This window comes from Blennius ocellaris (assembly GCF_963422515.1).
Source record: "Blennius ocellaris genome assembly, chromosome: 3".
Classification (NCBI taxonomy): Eukaryota; Metazoa; Chordata; class Actinopteri; order Blenniiformes; family Blenniidae; genus Blennius; species Blennius ocellaris.
The window spans coordinates 17,526,661-17,546,241 of NC_137652.1; the positions used below are offsets into that span (position 1 = coordinate 17,526,661).

The 19,581-nt window shown below is 41.4% G+C and overlaps 1 protein-coding gene across 1 annotated transcript; it reads right to left on the reverse strand.

The window, feature by feature from the left end:
- Positions 1-15,342: 15,342 nt before the first annotated feature.
- On the reverse strand, positions 15,343-19,064 carry thumpd1 (THUMP domain containing 1). The gene is made up of 5 exons (XM_080520800.1): positions 18,559-19,064; positions 16,968-17,145; positions 16,778-16,863; positions 16,538-16,700; positions 15,343-16,443 (listed from the first exon to the last, which is right to left on the reverse strand). Exons 1-5 carry the CDS (start codon positions 18,760-18,762, stop codon positions 16,127-16,129), a joined length of 948 nt encoding a protein of 315 aa, XP_080376926.1. The 5' UTR covers positions 18,763-19,064; the 3' UTR covers positions 15,343-16,126.
- Between the last annotated feature and the right edge of the window lie 517 nt (positions 19,065-19,581).

The window sequence follows — 19,581 nt, forward strand, 5'->3', positions numbered from 1 at the left end:
CTATATGGACATGACACATTTAACGTATCAGATTCTCTTATTTTGAAGTCATACTAAGTTGTTATAAATGACACATGCAAGATTCAGTTTTCCACCATTTTGCAGAAATAATAAAAGCAGCTAAGTGCATATTTGAATAGCCAATTATCTATTAAGAACTTTGAACATCTTAAAGGTATGACTGATGCTCACCATGTTTTGCTCACTCTCAAATAGCTAACTTCCCCTGCTGCATAATTGTGCTTGAGTGTTTGTGCTGTTTCCTCCACTCATACAGAAAAACTGCCACCCCTACTGGACAAATCAGGAACTGTAGTTACTTTTTGGTTGAAAAATTGCATTTGTTGTCCTGTTTTTTTTTCTTCACATTTTGCAACGTTATCCAGCGAGATGGACTGCGCTCTAAGGCAGCCCTGTTTTGGTCCACGAGATTTATCTTTGACACCTCTGGTCTCTATGATTTTGTTATTCAAATGCCATTAAATGCTCACCCTTTTAGTGTTTCGATACCAAAAAAAGTCATATTGTCCATACACCTATCAGCCATAACATTATGATCCCTGACGGCTTTAGTGAATAGAACTTATTATCTTCTATTTTGACAACTTTTACACACAGCGTGGGAACATTTTGTCCTCAGTGTCAATTTGTTATTAGCAGAAAAATGGCTAAGTGAAAGGATTTCAGTGAGTCTGACAGGTGCTAAATTGTCAGGGTGAAACGACTTGGTCGGAGCATCTCCAAAAGTGCAGCTTTTGTGATTTCTTTTCAGTCTGAAGTGGTTAGTGTCTTTCAAAAAAATCCTGTAAAAGGGAAGAGTCATTCATGCATGTGCGTTATTACGGCTGGCACATGTGGTCTGATGCAATGGACGAGCTATTGCAGCACAGGCAGCTGAAGAATTTAATGCTGATTCTGTTAGAGAGAAAAAGTACATTTTGTTGTATCAGGAAATGTACAGCTACATACACAAGCGTCAATACTGGGGAAGTGAGCATCAAAACTGGGAGAAAGTGGCTTGGTCTAGTGAATCCAGCTTACTTTTAGATCACATGAATTTAGACATATGCTAGGATACATTTTTTTTTATAGATGATCTCCTTTGGTCAATAGTCTGCTGGGAGATTTTGAGTGTGACATGTAGCACATACCTAAGCATGGCTGCAGACCAATGGAATCAGTTTTCTAGAAAGGCCAATGAGAGTCTTTCAGCAAGTTAATGTCACAAAGTGAAATCGTATGTGGAATGGCTGAGGCAAATTTCTTAGATTCAAGTTACACAGATCTCATCCCAAACAAGTGTTTGTGGAGTGTCGTGGGACAAACAAGCCAATCACAAGAGGCCCCACATCAACATTTCAGTCGAGTGGAGTCAGCCATCATGGAGAGGTTGGGGTTGTAATGTATTGGCTGATTCGTGGATATTCGTGCCTTTGCAAACTATCTCTGTGATTGGACTGATCTGCACATTTCAGCTTTTAAGTAAGTGGTACCATGTTTTCTGAGCTCCTGTCAGGCCCGCCGTCCTGTGAAGCGCACAGCCGGGTCCGGAGGCTCCGCAGAGGTCCAGACATCCGTCCTCATCTGTGACCACACCTGGATGGACTGCTTCTCCATGACACCTTGACGCTGGTGAATGAAGGTTATGATAAACATTAAGAAACAAGGCGAATCATGTATGTGTAGGTCATAATCCAGGTACTTGGAGGGCATCGTCAATAAATGATGTACAATTTGAGCAGATTGATACACTGATGCTTTTATTTAATAACTTCAATTGTCTATTTCAACACTACATTTGATTTTTTTTTTTTTTTTAATAGTCCTTTGGCTTACTTGATGGTTCGTGGTCAGGGGGAAACCTAAAGTCAGAAAAATGAAAGGTCTCTTTAAATTTTCAACAGATAAATGTATATCAACTTTAAATTTTAGAGTTAGTATAACTATATCCTATATAACTGAGACAAAAAATCTGTAAACAACTGTAATGTGTTGTACAAATCTACAATGGCTGCTTTTAAACTATTCTTTACTCTCCAGTCAATACTGCCACCAAAATAATAATGGAACGTGTTCCTACATGTCTAGCTTTAAATATGTTAACTGTACTTTTCCTGTTTCAAGGTTCAAATTGATGAATAAATCAGAGAAAATTGAGATTATACACAGTTTTGGTTTTGGTTTATTCTCAACCAGGACTCAAAATGACACCATTGTGCATCTGGATGCAAACTGTGATTAATTTTTGTTATGTTTTGGCTGAACTCGCAAAAGTTCAGGAGGTGTGCATCTCTTTGTGGAAAGAAAAAGAGAAGTTTATTACCATGGTAACTGGAATAATACTGGCTGCACCCAGATGAGGGTAGTTTAGTTAATTAACAGCTTCTCTGCTCTGCTCACACTGCGGCTGCACAGTGTTTTGCATTTCAGCCAGAAAAAAAAAAAACAACAACAATTCCACACACAGTTCAGTTCTGCCTGGTTATTTACTCAGCACACCAGTACAACTGCGAAATAAATTCAAATTTTGTTAAGTTTCACAAAAAAAACCCCCAGAAAAACCCCAACCTAAAATAAGCTACGCTGCAACCTTTAAACTCTATTTACCTGATAAATGGGAAGGGGTAATGAGTATGTCAACACATGTAATATCCAGTGTGAAATTGATCAGCGGATCATCTGCAGAAGGCTGAGAGATGTTTGGAAAATGACTGATTGGTAGGCGTTACAGCCGCAGCGAAACAAGCTTCATTATGGAAATGTATTCACGTTACTTTGGCCTATATCCTTAACAGTCAACTCACACAGACACGTATGCTGCACCTGCTGCATCCAGGTTCCTGTGGCAACAGGCTGCTGTTTGTTAGGGCTGCTGCGGTGCCCCCGGAGACAATGAGGATACAGGGAAGGAGGCAATGAGAGAATACTGACGAAGATGAACTTGACCTTTACGATGTCTTGGTGAGGAGGGGTTGGGGGCATGTCAGTACTTATGAATCTGTAATGATCCTCCACCATGTATGTGTCTGAGCATTATGGATGGTTTTGTGGAAAGGTCATCACACGAGGGGGGCACAAATGCATCTGGTGCCTTGTATATCCTATGGCACTGTATTGTTTTGTTGCATAAGTTGTATTTCTAAAATATCCCATTTTATATGAGAGCATACTTTTGCCCCCACGCTCCATTTGTTTTTGTGTTTTTCTATTGTTGCATTATATTGTTATCTTACACACAATATCAGTGAGAATTGAGTTGAATTAAAGTGTTTGATGAAGCAGAATTCGACATGTAATCTTAGAAATAACAACAACTTGGCAGATGTTAACAGTGAAACTGTCACATAGTTTTCAGTGATCATTTCTTGTGACATCAGTAATAATAAATACATTTCTGAGTGAATGCCCACCTCATAATTAGCTCCCTACAATTAACTTCCCAAAGATTGAAAAAAATATACCCACACGAAAAAATTGTAATAAGTTATTTGACGTAACAACGCTTCTTGGCATTTTATTTAATTCAATTTTAAATTAGGCCATTTGTAAGGAACATGGTTTGTGGGTTAAGCAGCGGAGCAATTCTGGTAACTGCCACGTTTACACGTACCCGGGTATTTTTTTTTAAAAGAACATTGATGTTTCTCTGCGTTTGGTTCTTGCATTTACACACCAAGGCAGCTACAAGTCAGCACAAACAATGATTCCTGAAAACTCCGGCCACAGTGGAGATTTAGGCCACGTTTACATGTACCCGTGTTTCTACAAAAAACTGATATTTCCCCCTCTACCTTTACAAAAACATCTTCATTGACATGACCCGCATATACACCTGGTTCAGAGCTATGAGGTTGCCAGACCTGAAGAGGGCACTGTAAATAGAAGCAGGAAGTTATGATAACCAATCAGTGACTGCATCGTTTCAGTAACCTTTACAACTCATTACTTTAGGATTGGGCAGTATGACAGCTAATTTTGGACATACATCACGAAGGTTCGGTTCCTGACAGCAGTGCTTGGTCTTTTCATCAGGGGCTGGTTTTTATTGTTTCTGTCAGTATCCCTGCTGTGCTGAGCCATTGCTCCGAAATTACAATTTGATGTGACTCTAAAAGGAAAATAAAGTCTAAGTCTAACCACAATACCCCCTACATGTTGCAATATCTACGTTTACATGGTGCATGATGACCTGCCTTAATCCATTTAATATTTCCATGTGTACAACATCCATAGATGAGTAAAGGCTCATTAAAATCTAAGTCTCTGCATGGGTGTCGGTTTAAATCCTCACAAAAACAAACCAGCACAATGCCATAGATTGTAAATATTCAACGCACTGGCTGCATCATTTCCTCTTGTTTCTCCTTCCATTCCAAAAATAATGTTTAAGTTGATTATAACCTAGTTAAAACATCTATTGTGTTTTAGTGCTGTTGACTTTTGCTCTCAAGAGGACAGGCTTTAACAATACAAAGTGAAATCACCAAAAAAAAGACATTCTTGTGTTCACCTTATTCTCATTACTACCAGTGTGAGTGACAAAGTGTTGCGATCGAACATCTGCCAGAGTGGGAGGAACATGAAGGACACTAGGTATCTATCATCAGGGATAGCTGATCAAACAGACGGTGCTTTTGAAAAGCATCACACAGCTGTTCTGCTCAGACGCTCTGTTCCATTTAGCGCAGGATCTCAGCTGAATCAGTCACATCACGTTCCTCTCACATCACAGCTGATTTGAGATTTTTATTTTTAAAACTGGGAGAGTAAGTGTTGATGAAATTGAAGCTTGTTTACAGATTGCACAATACCAGAAACAAAGAAAATTAAGTCACATACTGTATGTCATTGATGTCTTATATTTTTACTACTGAGCCATGAAATGGTCAAAATAAAGAGATCAAATCCTCAGGATATGTAGTGTGATTATGGACAAACCGGTAGGTTTTAAACACAATCTTCAATAAGCATTAGCAATTATAGCAAGATTTGAATTCATGTGAAAAATCTCATCTTTCGATTGAGTCTTACAAAATATGCAAAGCCACCATGTGGAGTGTTTTGCATTGTGTGTCGTAAGCTCTGGCAATATAACTAGAATATGATGAACCGAAAACTTAAATCTGCACTGATAACTGACTGCGTCACCGATCCACGAATGACCTACAAGACTTCTTTAGCAATTTGTAGAAGGTTAATATATTTTTGCTATTTCAATAAAAAAAAGACCAAGTCAGTCAAGAGTTTAATATAAACCACAATTTCCAGTGAAGACAAGAGTCGTTTATTAATTGTTAAATTGAGGCAGTTCCCTCGGACTACCGAGACGGAGCTTTTTGTCAGCGTACTGGTCCAGCTCAGCGGTCCCCTTTGTTCCAGCTGCCACAGCAGATTTAGGCGTCTGTAAGGGGGCCTGTCAGAAACAGGCTTATCTCTTGGGGGCCTCCAGGCACAAAGACCTATTTAGATACTCACAGAGAGTGAAATCTTCATTATATACCTCTTGAAAGAGAAACAGATCGCAGATCTTTAACAAAATTAATTGGAGACAAGTGTTTTGTTTGGTTACGATAAAAGCTCCAAAATAAAGGATAGAACGAATCTTGTATTGCAGGACCTGCTATTCATGATGTTTTATCTGCAATGATTTGGCCAATATCAACATTTAAGACTGGACTGTGAAGAGATTATTCATATAAACATAAACAGAAGCATTGTCAGTGAGACGTGGAAGATGGCGAGCGTTGAAACATATGTTCATCACTTTCTATTGATACCGGTCTTAATTACAGAATATTTTCTGTTTTTATTGAAATACCTCAATCGGGCCACTCATCTGCGCTCTGAAAAAAATGATTAAATAAACAATATGGTATCAATATCAGTCCATCTCTCTATCATTCATCCTCCCTATCCATCCACTTGCTGGCCTTTCCCAGCCATGCCTGTGGTAGGAGTGTCAGTATATCTGCCATGGCGTCCTGCTGATGCGTATTGTGATGGGCTTGAATACTTGAGCTACCAATATGGCCTGCACCAATACTGGATTAGCCACAGTGGATTAGCTGGCTGCCCTCCTGCTGCTTATTCAAATATTGTTTCACGTATTGTCATCATTGGGGTAGAGCTGTGGCCCTGTAGCCTGTGAGCTACCGAATATTCCCAAAGAAAAAGAACTGAAGTAAAAAAAAAAAAGCGTTGCTTCCATTTCTCATCTTCACAAAAGCATCTGATTTCATCTTTAAGCGAACAAGGAAATTTGGACCTGCGAGATTTTTTTTAAGGGGGGGGGAAGAAATCATCGCCGGACTTCCGAGAGCATCTGCATCCCCCAGAGCGGGGAGAAAAAAAGGACCGATGGAAGATGATGGGAAGCAAAAACCCAACTCAGGCCAAAAACAAGCATGAAAGCGAGCCTTGATCTTTGATACATGGTGTTCTTCTTTTTTTCTCCTCTCTCCCTTTCTCTCTTTCACCCTCACACATACACTTGGGAGTCAAGGCAATTGATGTGCTGCCTTTGATGGCAAAGAGAGGCCTATATTAACAGCCAAAAGACCATGATGAAAGAGCTGAGACTGAGAAAGAAAATGGGAAGAAAATGTGTTATTAGAAAGAATGGCAACTCCTGATAAATACTTTGGATGGCGTGATGGTAACCGCACATCGCGGTGTTGAGGGTTTTGATAGTTTAACGGCAGCGGAGGAAAGGCTAAAGTAGACGGAGAGCTTACCGTGCTAGCCCGGTGGTAGTGATGGCGGAGGTTGGCTCGGTGGGTCCAGTGTGTCATGCTAGTGGTCATCCTGTTAAAGCGAGGGTGGTGAACACGCCGGCTGCCCGGCCCAGCTTCCCCTTGGCGGTCCGGAGGTCTGGACGCCAGTTGACGTCCCATTGCAGAAGCAGTCGCCATCTTTGTCCCGTTGTTGTCTTGGATATCCTCTCCTGCGTCTTCATCCCTCCCTCTCTGCTTTGATCTCGGCCCCCCTCCGTCGCTCCCCGCCGTATGACATCACCACGCAGCGGTATCGACAAGCATCAAAGGACCTCTGGGCTGGACTGTGTATCTGTCGGTCGGTGCATTTGAAAGGGGCGTAAATATGGAGCGTAGAGAGTGCTGTAAGCCCCACCACCACCCCACCCTGCGCTCCCCACAACCACTGCTCGCCTCTCCCTGCAGATGGAAGGTTTATTAGGCCAATACGAAACTATACGCACACGCATGCACACACCCACACCACCCATCTCTCAGACGGGTGTATCCCGGGGCCCCCCGCTGAGCCCGCAGCGTTTGATGATGTGTTTAACAGCTTCATTCACTCCCAGAGCTCGCTTCCTTTTCTTCCGCGTTTGTTTCATCCGTCCTCTCCACCTCGCTGAGCTGCTGCGGCAACCGCAAGTGCTTTGTTGGTCAACTTTGTGGCGAAACAACAGTTAATTCCTCGCTCAGACTGGTCGGACGATTCTCCTTCCTTGTTGTTGGGCTTACTGCCCCTCCTTCCTCCTACTTCGACTCTCATCCCTTTACCTCTTACAGCTGGTCGGGTACCATTTCCAATCCTGTTAAAAGTTGTATGTCCTCTTTGGGGAGCCCTTCTGTCTGACTGTCATCTGCCTGAGAATCACATATACATGTTTCACTGTCGCACCCTGAATCCTCTGTGGCAGCTGGTATCCAATCCACGATGATCTCCCACCAAAAAACACACATAATTAGCAAGAGAATGAGCCGCGTTCATCCAACACCAATGAACCAGCAACCAGAACCAAGCCAATCAGCTTAGTACAGCCACAAAATGATTTTTCACATACAGTTTACTATATTTACATAACAGTTGCTTTGCAAGAAGCAGTAGAAAACATAGCCACAGACACAGTGAAGTTTGGAAAAGAAAACACATTAGAAGGTTTGGAGTCCAGTGAGGTGAGGTTTTTTCTTTTCATGTATAACTCACATTGAAAGAGAATAACTCCCCAGGAGAAAGCAGCCCGGCATCATTGGCACACTGTAATGGGACACCCACAGGAGGTCTTTGAGAAAACATACAGACAAAAATCACACTTAAAATTCAGAAGTGATTTTTCTATTCAGCAGGCTTAATTATGAATGCTCAACATACAATGCATCATGTTAAAATACAACGCTGTCAAAAATGCTTAATAACATGTTCAAATTACTTTTAGAAGCAAAAAACAGCAGTTACTACTTATGAGGGCTTTGTATAAATTTCAATCATTAGGAACTGATTCTGCATTGGTAACTAAACGATGACATGAGAAACTTACTAAAAGAGGTATAATTAATACATCAATTTGAACAATTTAGGGAACCCCATGGACAAATATAGTTTCAATTTACAACTTACAAGACAATATGCTTTCAATGCAACCAATGTGTTGTGAATCCACATAAGACTTCATCAGGAAGACACCATCAGAAACAGCATTTTCTAATCACCTCAGTTGGATCATTTATTTAAATCTACTACCATTTTTTTGTGAATATTCTGAATATATGTATCCCGAGGCTAATTTTCTACTTTCTGAGTGTCTTAAGCTGATTGGTGTATTTTATACCTAGTGCCATCTGTGAATACGTGTATTGTTAGTTCGCAATCCATCCATCCATCCATCCATCCATATGTTTTTGTAAGGTTTTTATAATAACTTTCCACTTCTCTGGAGCGCTGTCTTTTAATGGAGTCAGATATAGGACTCAAAACGTTCTAATGATTAACCTGAAACACACACATTTGTTGTTGGTCTCTTTAAAAGGCTAGCGAAGTGAACTTGGGATTTGGAGCACTGTAATGTGGCTGCACCTCTGCATCCTATAAATAGGATGGGTCAGTGCAGAAAAAAAAGGAAGGGATTAATAAAATATGTTTATTTTAAAAGGAACGAGCTGTGTCGCTTGCTGTGTGCGAATGGAATTTCGACAGACTTTCTGTGACTGACTGAAAGCTAAATCAAATAAGACTCATTAATGAAACTGGCCTGATCTATGTCTTGTTGAGCACAGATTACTTAGAGAAGTAAATGTAATCAAATCTTTTCAAGTCACACTACTAATGTCCGGCTAATGCCTTCTGTCCTTACTTTTTTTTCCCCCCCTCTCGGCTTTCTATTCACATCTTCTCTCTGCCTGCTGCCCTGCTGCCTCTCTGCCCTCACACAGCCTCTGCTGTCGAACTAATTGTCAAGGTTCTTGTTAGCATTAGGCTCAAATGCGTCTCTCCACCGCGACAGCAACCCAATGATATGGAAAGCACCCACAGCAAGGATTATGCAACTGATGAGAACTGCAAGTGTGTGTGTGTGTGTGTGTGTGTGTGTGTGTGTGTGTGTGTGTGTGTGTGTGTGTGTGTGTGTGTGTGTGTGTGTGTGTGTGTGTGTGTGTGTGTGTGTGTGTGTGTGTGTGTGTGTGTGTGTGTGTGTGTGTGTGTGTGTGTGTGTGTGTGTGTGTGTGTGGAGGAGAGTAGCTGCTCCCAAATTTGTCGTTGTTCCGACTCTCCTGTTTCTCAGCCTCCCTTCTCTTATCCACATACCAATCCTATAAGCATACATTTACATTCAAACAACAACTTCATACCAGGTATTTAGAAAACTAATTTCCCCACCATGAATAGATTCCATGAAAGCACCCCCCCCCCCCCCCCCCTTCTCTCTCTTGGCCCAATTGGCTAAATCCGCCTGCTGATTGCTGCTCTTGTGCCGGGACGAATAGAAAATAGTTGGAATCGACATGAGGACTCTTGGTCTACCTGTAGGATTGGTGGAGTAGCGGCTAATGGCAACGAGCTGACAGGCTGTAGAAGGTTGATAAGCATTTCTCATTACTGAACCCCATTCACACAGCCGGCAAACACACGCGCGCACAACACACACTGCACAAACACAATCTCTCAGGGAAATAGATGTCCTCCAAAACACACCACAGCCAGTGTGACAATGCGCATAAATAAATAAGCAAATTATTGGATGCATCCATTGACAATACACAACTCTGACAAAAGACAAGGCGTCTGGAAAAGCTATAAACTGACACATACCTACAGGGGATGGGCCGAATAGTGTCTTTATTATACAATAGCTGTGTGGTAAAATATCACTTTGGCTGGGCTTGTAATTGCTTTCCCTTGCTGCAGCCATGCACATTGGTTCAACTCTGTGGTCACTTTCTCAGGCCGCAGCTTCCTAATCTGCTCTCTCAACCACGTGCCAATCACATAAACTAATTTAAATTCAAATAACTTTATCCCAGGTATTAGGAAAACTAATTTCACATTAACAGGAAATATACCGCCACCTCCTCCGCAAAGTGCTTAAGGAAAACTTGGAGAAGTGCCACGAGTATCTGTCCACTGTTTGGTGTGTACAGCATGTCTTCTTCATTATCTCTCATCACTTTAGCCTGAATACAGTCTCGTGGAAATTATAATTAACGTGCGTGGAAAAAAAAAGAAGAAAAAAGACACAAAAGAGCTCCAAGAGGTCTGACAGTCACGCAAACAGCAATTGTTTGGACACACTTCATCCAATCCCAGCTAACAATGTGGAATGTGACAGTGTGCCAGCAGGAAACAATATAGAATTAAACTAACTCGCTTACAATACGCCGCTTCTCACACAGTGGTGGGCACATTCACAAGACTGTGAGCACTGGAGCCCTCCAAGGCTGTGTACTAAGCCCCAATGCTATGCACCCTGTACACCCACGACTGCACATCGATCCACAACAACAGCATCCTTGTTAAATTTGCAGACGATATCACTGTGGTGGGGCAGATTCGCAAGAATGAGTCGGCCTACAAAGAGGAGCTCCTGAACCTCACTACCTGCTGCTCCCTCGACAACCTGGCACTCGACTCTTCAAAAACACCAAACACCAAGTTAGTCGTTGGCTGCCATGCTATTTGTTTTTTTTGTGTGTTTTTATAGAGTATTTATAGTTTTCATTGGCTCATATATATTAGCAGTTTTCCCTGTGTATTTATAGATTTTACTGTGAACCACAAGAATTGTCATTTAATTTCGTTGTACCTGTGCAATGTCTGTGTGTAGCAGATGTCCTGCTACACACCGATGCTTGGACTAATCAAGAATGCAAGGAAAGCAACATCAACCCAACGGAGAGGTAACTGTAGGTTTTTCCATCAGTTCCATCGAAGAAGCAGAATACAAATACAGTGTCCCTATTTTTGTGATTGTGATCTCAACAGCGTCTGGAATCAGAAGCTGAAGGACAATAAAAACAAAGAAAATGTATGTTTGGAAAAGAAAAAAAAGTTTTGGCTGGATTTGGTGAGAGCTTGCACTGCTTTCCATTTGCCTCCATTGTTCAGACTCTCTAACATGGAATTATGTCACTTACTCTTAAAGAAAAACAAGTTGTAGAACTTAGTTCATCACAACATTGCAAGTCCCACAAGAGTATGTACGCATCCAGTAAAGCTGTTCCTTGGGATACATTTTAGTATGAATAACTGAAATACTTAAATAAAAAAGGTGAATTACACTGGATTTCTTCAAGAATAATCTAACGTCATAAAAGCACTTTTTTAAATTTAGGTCCTGTCAAATTTGATATTAAAGGACTTTCCTTCTGGGATTAATACATAATTTCTATTATATTCTATTGTATTCTATTGTATTCTATTTTATTCTAAAATGGCAAGATTGTCTAAAAATGCTGGGAAAGAGGAATGAAACCACTGAATTCAGATACAATAACCGCTAAATAGCGAAGTATTTATCATCCTAAATTGTAATTGAAACGTTTTTTTTGTATTTGTTTCAAAACTACTTTCTATATATAACTTTAGAAGCTGTGTTACCCTCATTTAAACAACTTTTTGCAGCCCCAGCAGACCCTTTATCTCACACCAGACAACCACACAGACAACCATGAAATGCAATTATTTTCTACCAAGCACATGTTTGAACCTTCCTATTCAACTTGCTGTTACATATTTTCATTGAAATATCATTGGTTTGTTCATTTTTGTGTTCTTTCCTTAATGGACACTAACAAATGTTTTAGTCTAAATATTGCGGAAGTGACGTCCTTATAGACTTTTGTATTATTCTTCGATAGTGAATGTTAAATTTCAATAAATGTGTGATTTTTTTAAAAACTCTTAATATAATATTTGAAGATGAACAAATAAACATCCAATTTTAAAACTAGCCTGTTATCATCAATAACAAGGACCAGCCTTCAAAGTTAGACAAATCTTTTACATACAATTGTTTTCAGAAATGTCTGAACGTGAAATTGTGAGATTATATGACTATATTTCTTTATGTTTTCTCCATTTGTGTCCTGTGATGAGCTGGTGGCCTGTTCAGAGTGTGTATACTGCCTTTACATACAGTCAAGCTCCCAAAACACAATGGAAGATGCTTGGAAGAACAACCCTCGGACTGCTGAATTAACGTCTGTTGATTACAACATTACATATGGCAAAAACGCCACGTGTAAGTATTAACACTCAGATTTTAGAGACTTTGTGTTGTTTTTAATCAAAATTAAACCTGCAATGCTCAACACTTCAGTGCTCACGCTTCTTCGTTCTGCAGTGAGAGCGAAAGAAAGCCACGGTGGTGAGATGGGGCTGAGGCCATTGTTCAGGTAAAGTGAGACAAATGAGACCCCGGAGAGCTCTACTTAGGAACTCATAAAGGTCAGATATGGAGCCACAGCAATGGATGCTAATCCTGACTCGGGGGACTGTGTGCACATGCGCCTGTGGATGTGGATTGTTTCACAGGCCCGTGACATTTAAACCGTAGTGAGTGCAGAGTCCTGAGCGTGCTCTGTATGTCGTTGTCTGGAAAACAGTAGGATTTGGAGCCCACAGAGGGTTTAATTAAACATGACCTTGGGGGCAATTATAACATCAGAGGCTTTATTTTCTTCCAATAGTGACACACATCACATCATTTGGACTGTAAATGTTCTCTTGATTTAGATTATTTTTTTCGGTTCCTCATTCCACACTCATTTTAAGAACGTTTCTTTGCAACAAAAAAAATCATGTAGCCAAAAAAAAAAAAAAAGAAAAAAAATCTGTATTACTGCTGCAAATGAGAATTTCACCTGACACAACAGGTCGTTATTACCCACCGCCGTGTGAGAGTCATTATGTAGCCTGTTTGCACAGTCTAATTGGTATTGTAATAATAAAATACATATAGACTGAAGATCTCCAGTTCTCCTCCTCCTTCTCCTCTTCCTCCTCCTCCTCCTCCTCCTCCTCCTCCTCATCTCCCCCCCTTGAGCTACAAGCCTGTCAGCAGGTCTCACCAACTGGGGCATCTGGGAGCCCGTGGCAACACAATTTGTGAGTTTTAGCAGAATGCGGCGGAGATAACGACCGATGGGTCACTGCAGCAGTTCAGCTCAAGTGTAATGAGCAGAGACAGAAATCCCTTAATGCATACGTGTGTGCGTGTGTGTGTGCGTGTGAGTGTGCGTGTGTGTGTGCGTGTGTGCGCACGCGTACGTGACAGAGATGGAGAACATGAACTGCAGCTCCTTATTATGATTAATTACCATCACTGCACTGTATCCAAACTCCTTGTTATACTGCAGCAGCTTCAGCTCTGTTGTGTCTACCCACAAATCTATAAACACGACCAGATAATCCTGCTAATAACTTTAAAAGACGAGCCATGAAACCGTTCCTGAGCTTTAGAGGAAGGCTGGACGACAGACTTACAGATTTGTGACTTATGTTCTCTTTTCGATAAGCCTTTTGTCGTCTTCTGAGATGAGACTGATGAGAGAACGTCAAAGCATCTTTTCCACAGTCAGTACACCTGATTGATGCATTCATCTTGAAATTACATTCTATAAATATGATATAATGAATGTTATAAATAAATAAAAATAATCATAATAAAAGTAAAAGTGCGTGTGAGTAAAACGAAGCACACCTGAAACGAATACAAGTTTTCAAGCGTATCCTTTATGCTTTTGAGAAGTCATACTTTATTCATACCATACTTTATATAGTACGAAGACAGCAGTACTCAGTCGAGTATGGCGTAGCTTTCACATAACATTTAGGCAAATTAACAAGATTTCAAATGGAAAAGTAGGGCTGTGAAATATTTTTATTGAAATAAATACAATTGAGCGATTAACTAATTAAAATGTTTTAATCGAGTGATAGCGGCCGTGAAAAAAATTATCATAAATAAAAATGACTGCAACCAGAAAAAAAACTGCTCAGCTTTTGAAATGTGATGTGACCTGTGTAAATTGGATGCAAGGGAAACAACACTGTTATTTAGAACAAATATCCACACACAAATGCCTTAACATCATCTGTGTAAATGTTTGTTTTGATTGTAAATGGAATTACTTTCACAATACTTACCTCATATCGTACAGCTCTACTGGAAATGGTGACATATGTTTGATTTTGACATGCAAAATCACATGTAATGAACATATTTCATCATATGAAAGCGTCTTATACAAGCATGTTTAAGAGTACTGTGGTCAAATTCATTAAGCTGTATGGAATCAACCCACAAATCCTTCAAAATTATAAAATATACATTTTGTAGTATTTAAATGCTTTAATTCCAGAAATCACAGTAAGAGAGAGGGGGGGGGGGGGGGAAACCTTCAATACTTTTTCTATATGGGCAATAATAAATTATATACAAGTCCATCATTAGAAACGTTCCAAAACTACTTTCCACGGATGTGCTGGTGCATAGAAAGGACGTGAGGTATTTCCTATTGATCAAAAGATGCACCACATTAACCAATCCAATATTTTATAACAATCCACAGCGACGTTGGGTTGGGAAGAGGGGAAAGTTGTGTGACCACTGCCACCACGTGGACAACACGAGGAACGACAACCTTCGACAGCCTTCTTCCACTAAATCAAATAATCCTCATACAAATGATCTCATAATCCAGGAGTCAAGAGTGAGCCACACCTCTGTTTAGAAAGATTAAACATTTACCTATTGGAGCTATTAATACTCTACAAAAATGCATATTTATGTATGGGTCCAATTCATTAATAATAAACAAGACCTTCCAGGCACATTTCACAACTTTGAGAAATGTGAGCAATTAAATGACAGCAATTAAAGCCAGCAGTAGATGCAAGTAAACTTTATCTTGTGGAGTTTAAATATAATTGCCAAATAAGTGACCACATTTGCTTGTGCTTGAGTTAAATCAGCTTGATTAAATAAACATGTCAAGTATTTTAACATCTCCAGTTATGCCAGTCAATTAAAAAATATAAAAAGACCACCAAAGGAAGTTCTCACTGAATGAAATCAGTCAAAGTTTTATTTTCTGACCGAGTTCAGGAAAGTTACAAAATGCAGAAACACACCCAATATGACAAACCTGTTCACCTGAGCAAAACTGCACTTATTCTTTTCGGAAAAACATCAGTAAAATTAAAGGCAATTCTAATTCTAATTCATCTGAAAAAAAAAAAAAAAAGACTGCACAATGCTGAAGTGGAGTTCTTTTAAATCACAGAGAAAAGGATATGGAAATAACAGTGAAAGCACAACACTGGTTTCCAAACAAATGAGGCAGTGTTAAAAGCGTAATGCAATGATACATAAAGCTCACCAACATGAGTTTATTCCCCAACAGTACAGATGTTGAAATCAAGACATTTCACCATTTTCTGCAAAAAAAAGCAACCCCTTGTTTTTTTGAATTTGGAATGAAAAGCAGCATCATATTAGGGTAACTGGGTATCAAAGTAGTAGATGGATGCAACATGAGAAAATATTGCAAAACGCTTTTGAGAAGTCGCTGCCATCGAACTCAAAATAAGTACGTGACATAATAAAATGTCTCGGTATCATAATCAAACATGTTCATGTTCATGTTTGTGATAAAATATGAATTCACGACATTTTGTATGTTATTTTTCATACGTTTAAAACAGCGTCTGAACTCGCTGGGTATTGTTGGGTGTGTTTTTGAATATTTATTGTAAAAAAAAAAAAAGTTGACTGAATTCTAACAACTTAATTTATCAATTAATTTACAACAAAATCACCACAATAAAAAGCAACTTAAAAAAAACAAAACGTCTCACTAACATTGTTTTCTTGAAACCTGTGCTCCTACTCCCCTCCACCCTCACTCTGCTCCGCCTCCTTCTCCTCGTGGGGGGCGTCGCCGTCGTCGTCCTGGCCGTTGTCGTCCTTCCTCTTCTCACCGTTTCCAGCGTCGTCTTTCTGCCCCTGCTTTGTCGCGTCTGTGTCAGTCTTTGTCTGGGGGGCGTCTTCCTTCACCACCTCCTGGACGTTGTACTTCCGGTACAGCGTATAGTCCTTCACCACGCTGAGGCAGCACACTGCCTTGATGACCTCCACGATGACCGTCAGCTCCGGGTTCGTCAAGTCCACCTTGTTTTTGGGGTTCAGCTTCCCCACGAGGCCTGAAATAAAAAAAAAAAAAAAAGGACGCATCGGGTTTCCCCCTCAGTGACGAGTTTAGGCGCCACGGCGTCCGGTGACGTCACACAGACCTACCCGCCACGGCTTTGATGATGTCGTCTCTCTTGTTGTGGCTGCTGTTGCGCGCCTTGAAGGCGATCTGGTAGGTGGCACAGTTTGGCACTTTGAACCAAGGCTCCAGGAATGTGGTCAGGTACTTCACGATGTCTTCCTGGAAGGCTTTACACGTTCCTGTTACCTGAGTGAAGACGCACAATGTCAGCAGGAGAACGCAAAGAGTTTGAGATTCGATTTTATTTCTGAAGAGTTCCTCACTGGCAGCATTCGGAGGATCACGCGAGACTTCTTCTTCTTGGTGGCATGGAGATCAGACAGGATGTGATGAACCAGTTTGTCCGATTCTAAGAGACAAAAAAAAAAGGAAAAGGGTCTTTACCAACAACAACAAAGGGGGCGACACACTAAAGCACAAATAACCAGGACTGCGGTTAAAAAAAATCCTGACCCAGGTTCAGAGTTCGGATGAAGATGACGTTGTTGGCGCCGCTGTCCAGAGCCTGGAAGCGCCGCTCCCGTTTGGCTCCCGACGCTTGCAGCTGCGCCACCTCCTTCTTCAACGCAACATCAACGTCTTCTTCTTCAGCGTCCTCTTCTTCGCTGCTGCTCCCGGCATTATCCTGCAGCTGTGAGTTACACAGGGTTACTACTAACCTGGGCCGACAACAAGGCGGGTTGCGCGAGGAAGGTCCAAACTCTCGCTTGTTGAGCGAGTACATTAAGACATTCCACGAGAGACATTCTGAGACAAGGCGGTGGCATCGGCAATCTTCTACGCATGGGTCTTCTCGGGGGGGTGGGGGCAGACAGGGATGAACAGACTGGTTAAAAAGGTCTCGGAGTTCCACCTGGAGTCTGTCGAGGAGGTGGGCCAGAAGAGCATCTGAGCCAGGTTGAGATCCATCACGGAAAACCACAACACGGGGGGGGGGGGGGGGGGGGGGGGGGGTAACCAGCTCCTCCAGTGGCCGACTGTGCCGCCTCCACACACGAGGAAACACAGGTCAATCATATCGGCCGCGAGAAACCTACTCCAATTGTGTAAATCAGCTATATAGCATTGACGTTTTTTTTTTTTTAAAGTAACAGATTTTTAAAAAGTACTTTTACTCTCATCTGTGCTTCCTCAGTTGGGTCCACTCTCCACGGGAGCAGAGAAGACCGTTTTAATTCAATTAATGCAGTATAGCTACAAGGCATGAACATGTGGATACAATTACAAAGCTGAGTTGCTCCTTCGTGCTGCATTGTGTTCCGTGTTACCAAAAGAAACATCCAAGATACCCATCCTGCAGAAATCGTTTCTTCTTTTGGCACTTTCCCCATCGGATCATCTTCTTCCAACACCTTCTGTGTCCCCTCTCCTCAACGAAACCTCACAGTCTTACCTCCTTTCTTGACTGGCAGCTCCATCCTCAGCATCCTTTTCTCTACATGGCTGTAATTTCTCCTTCATAAGCACCAAACCATGTCCTCTCGCTCACTTCGCCACCAATTACCTGTCCCTCTAATAAAAACTTTAGTAGTTTAGACTTCACGAGGAATCCAAACTTCAAGAACTTGTCAAGTTCATATCAGGAACGCAAGTACGGGCATGAGCAACTTTGACGTTGAGAATCGGCTCAAATTCCAAATGATTGTGATACAATATTTGACAGTGACATTTTGCCACCTTTGTCACAGTACAACTTCATATCATGGTTAATTTGGTGTATGGAATACTTTGTACATTTCACTGTGTAAGAGCTATTACAGTTATACAGACTGATGTGATAATTTTTGTGGCAATATTTTAAACATCTACATAAGAAAGTTCAGTCGAAATAATTTATTTTAAGGCTGCACAAGTTATACTTCGCAGTAACACTCACAATATCCAATTGCTCTGCAAGAAAAACAAATGAAACGTGCACCTTCGCCCAAGCGTGAATAAAAGCAGAGCAGTCTGGCGCTTCAAGACATTTGCATTGTTTCGTGCAAGACACACCAGAATAACTGCCGGGAGCTCATTGATTGAAACCATCTGTAACGGTGCTCACCTTCTCGGGCCCGAACAAGCCGTCCGCGTACTCGTTGAGCAAATTGAAGGCCTCCGCGGTGCATTTCCTCTCGTTCATGTTGCACGTGATGAGGATTCCCTCCATGCCGACCTCCAGCTCCCGGCAGCCCTTCCACCGCTTGTGCTGGCCGGCCCCGAAGCGCTTCTTGCCTCGTTTCCTCGCCTCGTGCTTCGCAGCTGACATGTTCCTCGGCGGGGCTTCGCAGCAGTTATGATGCAGGAGAACCCGGTGGGACGAGGCTTCGCAGCGGCTTGTTTTGGGTCTCCTCCCACCCGCTTTCCGCGTGCTAGCCGTTAAGCTAAACAGTCGCGGCTAACACGTGCTGCGGCTTTAAAAGCTGCCGCGGACACTCCGCTGCGGAATTAACGAGCGCCACGGACGGACGCAGCCTCCCGCAACAACACGGGTATGACTCTGTGCGGTCAGGGAGGAAAGGAGAACTTTAGGAGACACAACAGAGCCGCTTCGAGATACTTTAAGTTGTCCGTGCGTGCCCTCGCGTGAGCTTATGAAACGTCATCACGTACACATCTGGGCAAGTTCGTTGTTGAAACCTGGAAGTGGACACGCCCATTATTTTTAGGTTATTCAAATGCTGTCAATTGCATATAAATGCTTTCGCCGTATGCAGAAACATGTTTTGTACGATTGCGTATATTAATTCCCGGGGTTAATTATCTGATGAATAGCTGTCATAGAGCGCGGGGGAAACTAATGTACAATACACTTTCACTCTTCACCGAACACACACTGCACGTATTTGCACTAATTTTCTGAACAATCATTTGTATAATTTCTCTAGATTACTTTCTTCTTCTTTTTTTTTTTTAACCGTACATTGAGGGGCAGAGTGGAACCAGTGTTAAATTCCTTGCTTTTGGATACAAACTTTGCAAATAAATCTGATTCAGATTTTGATCAAGATGGGAATAAACTAATCATCTCCAGTAACTGTCCAGATGTAGTGGTGATGATTACATATACCAATACAAAGTTAATATA

What these genes read in the sequence shown, in the direction of transcription:
- thumpd1 (XM_080520800.1), bottom strand. Translation starts at nt 18,762, where the DNA reads ATGTCAGCTGCGAAGCACGAGGCGAGGAAACGAGGCAAGAAGCGCTTC. An exon ending in CATCCGAACTCTGAACCTGG is followed by an intron (nt 16,864 to 16,967) that starts GTCAGGATTTTT and finishes TTTGTCTCTTAG; the next exon opens with AATCGGACAAACTGGTTCAT. An exon ending in TGATCCTCCGAATGCTGCCA is followed by an intron (nt 16,701 to 16,777) that starts GTGAGGAACTCT and finishes GTCTTCACTCAG; the next exon opens with GTAACAGGAACGTGTAAAGC.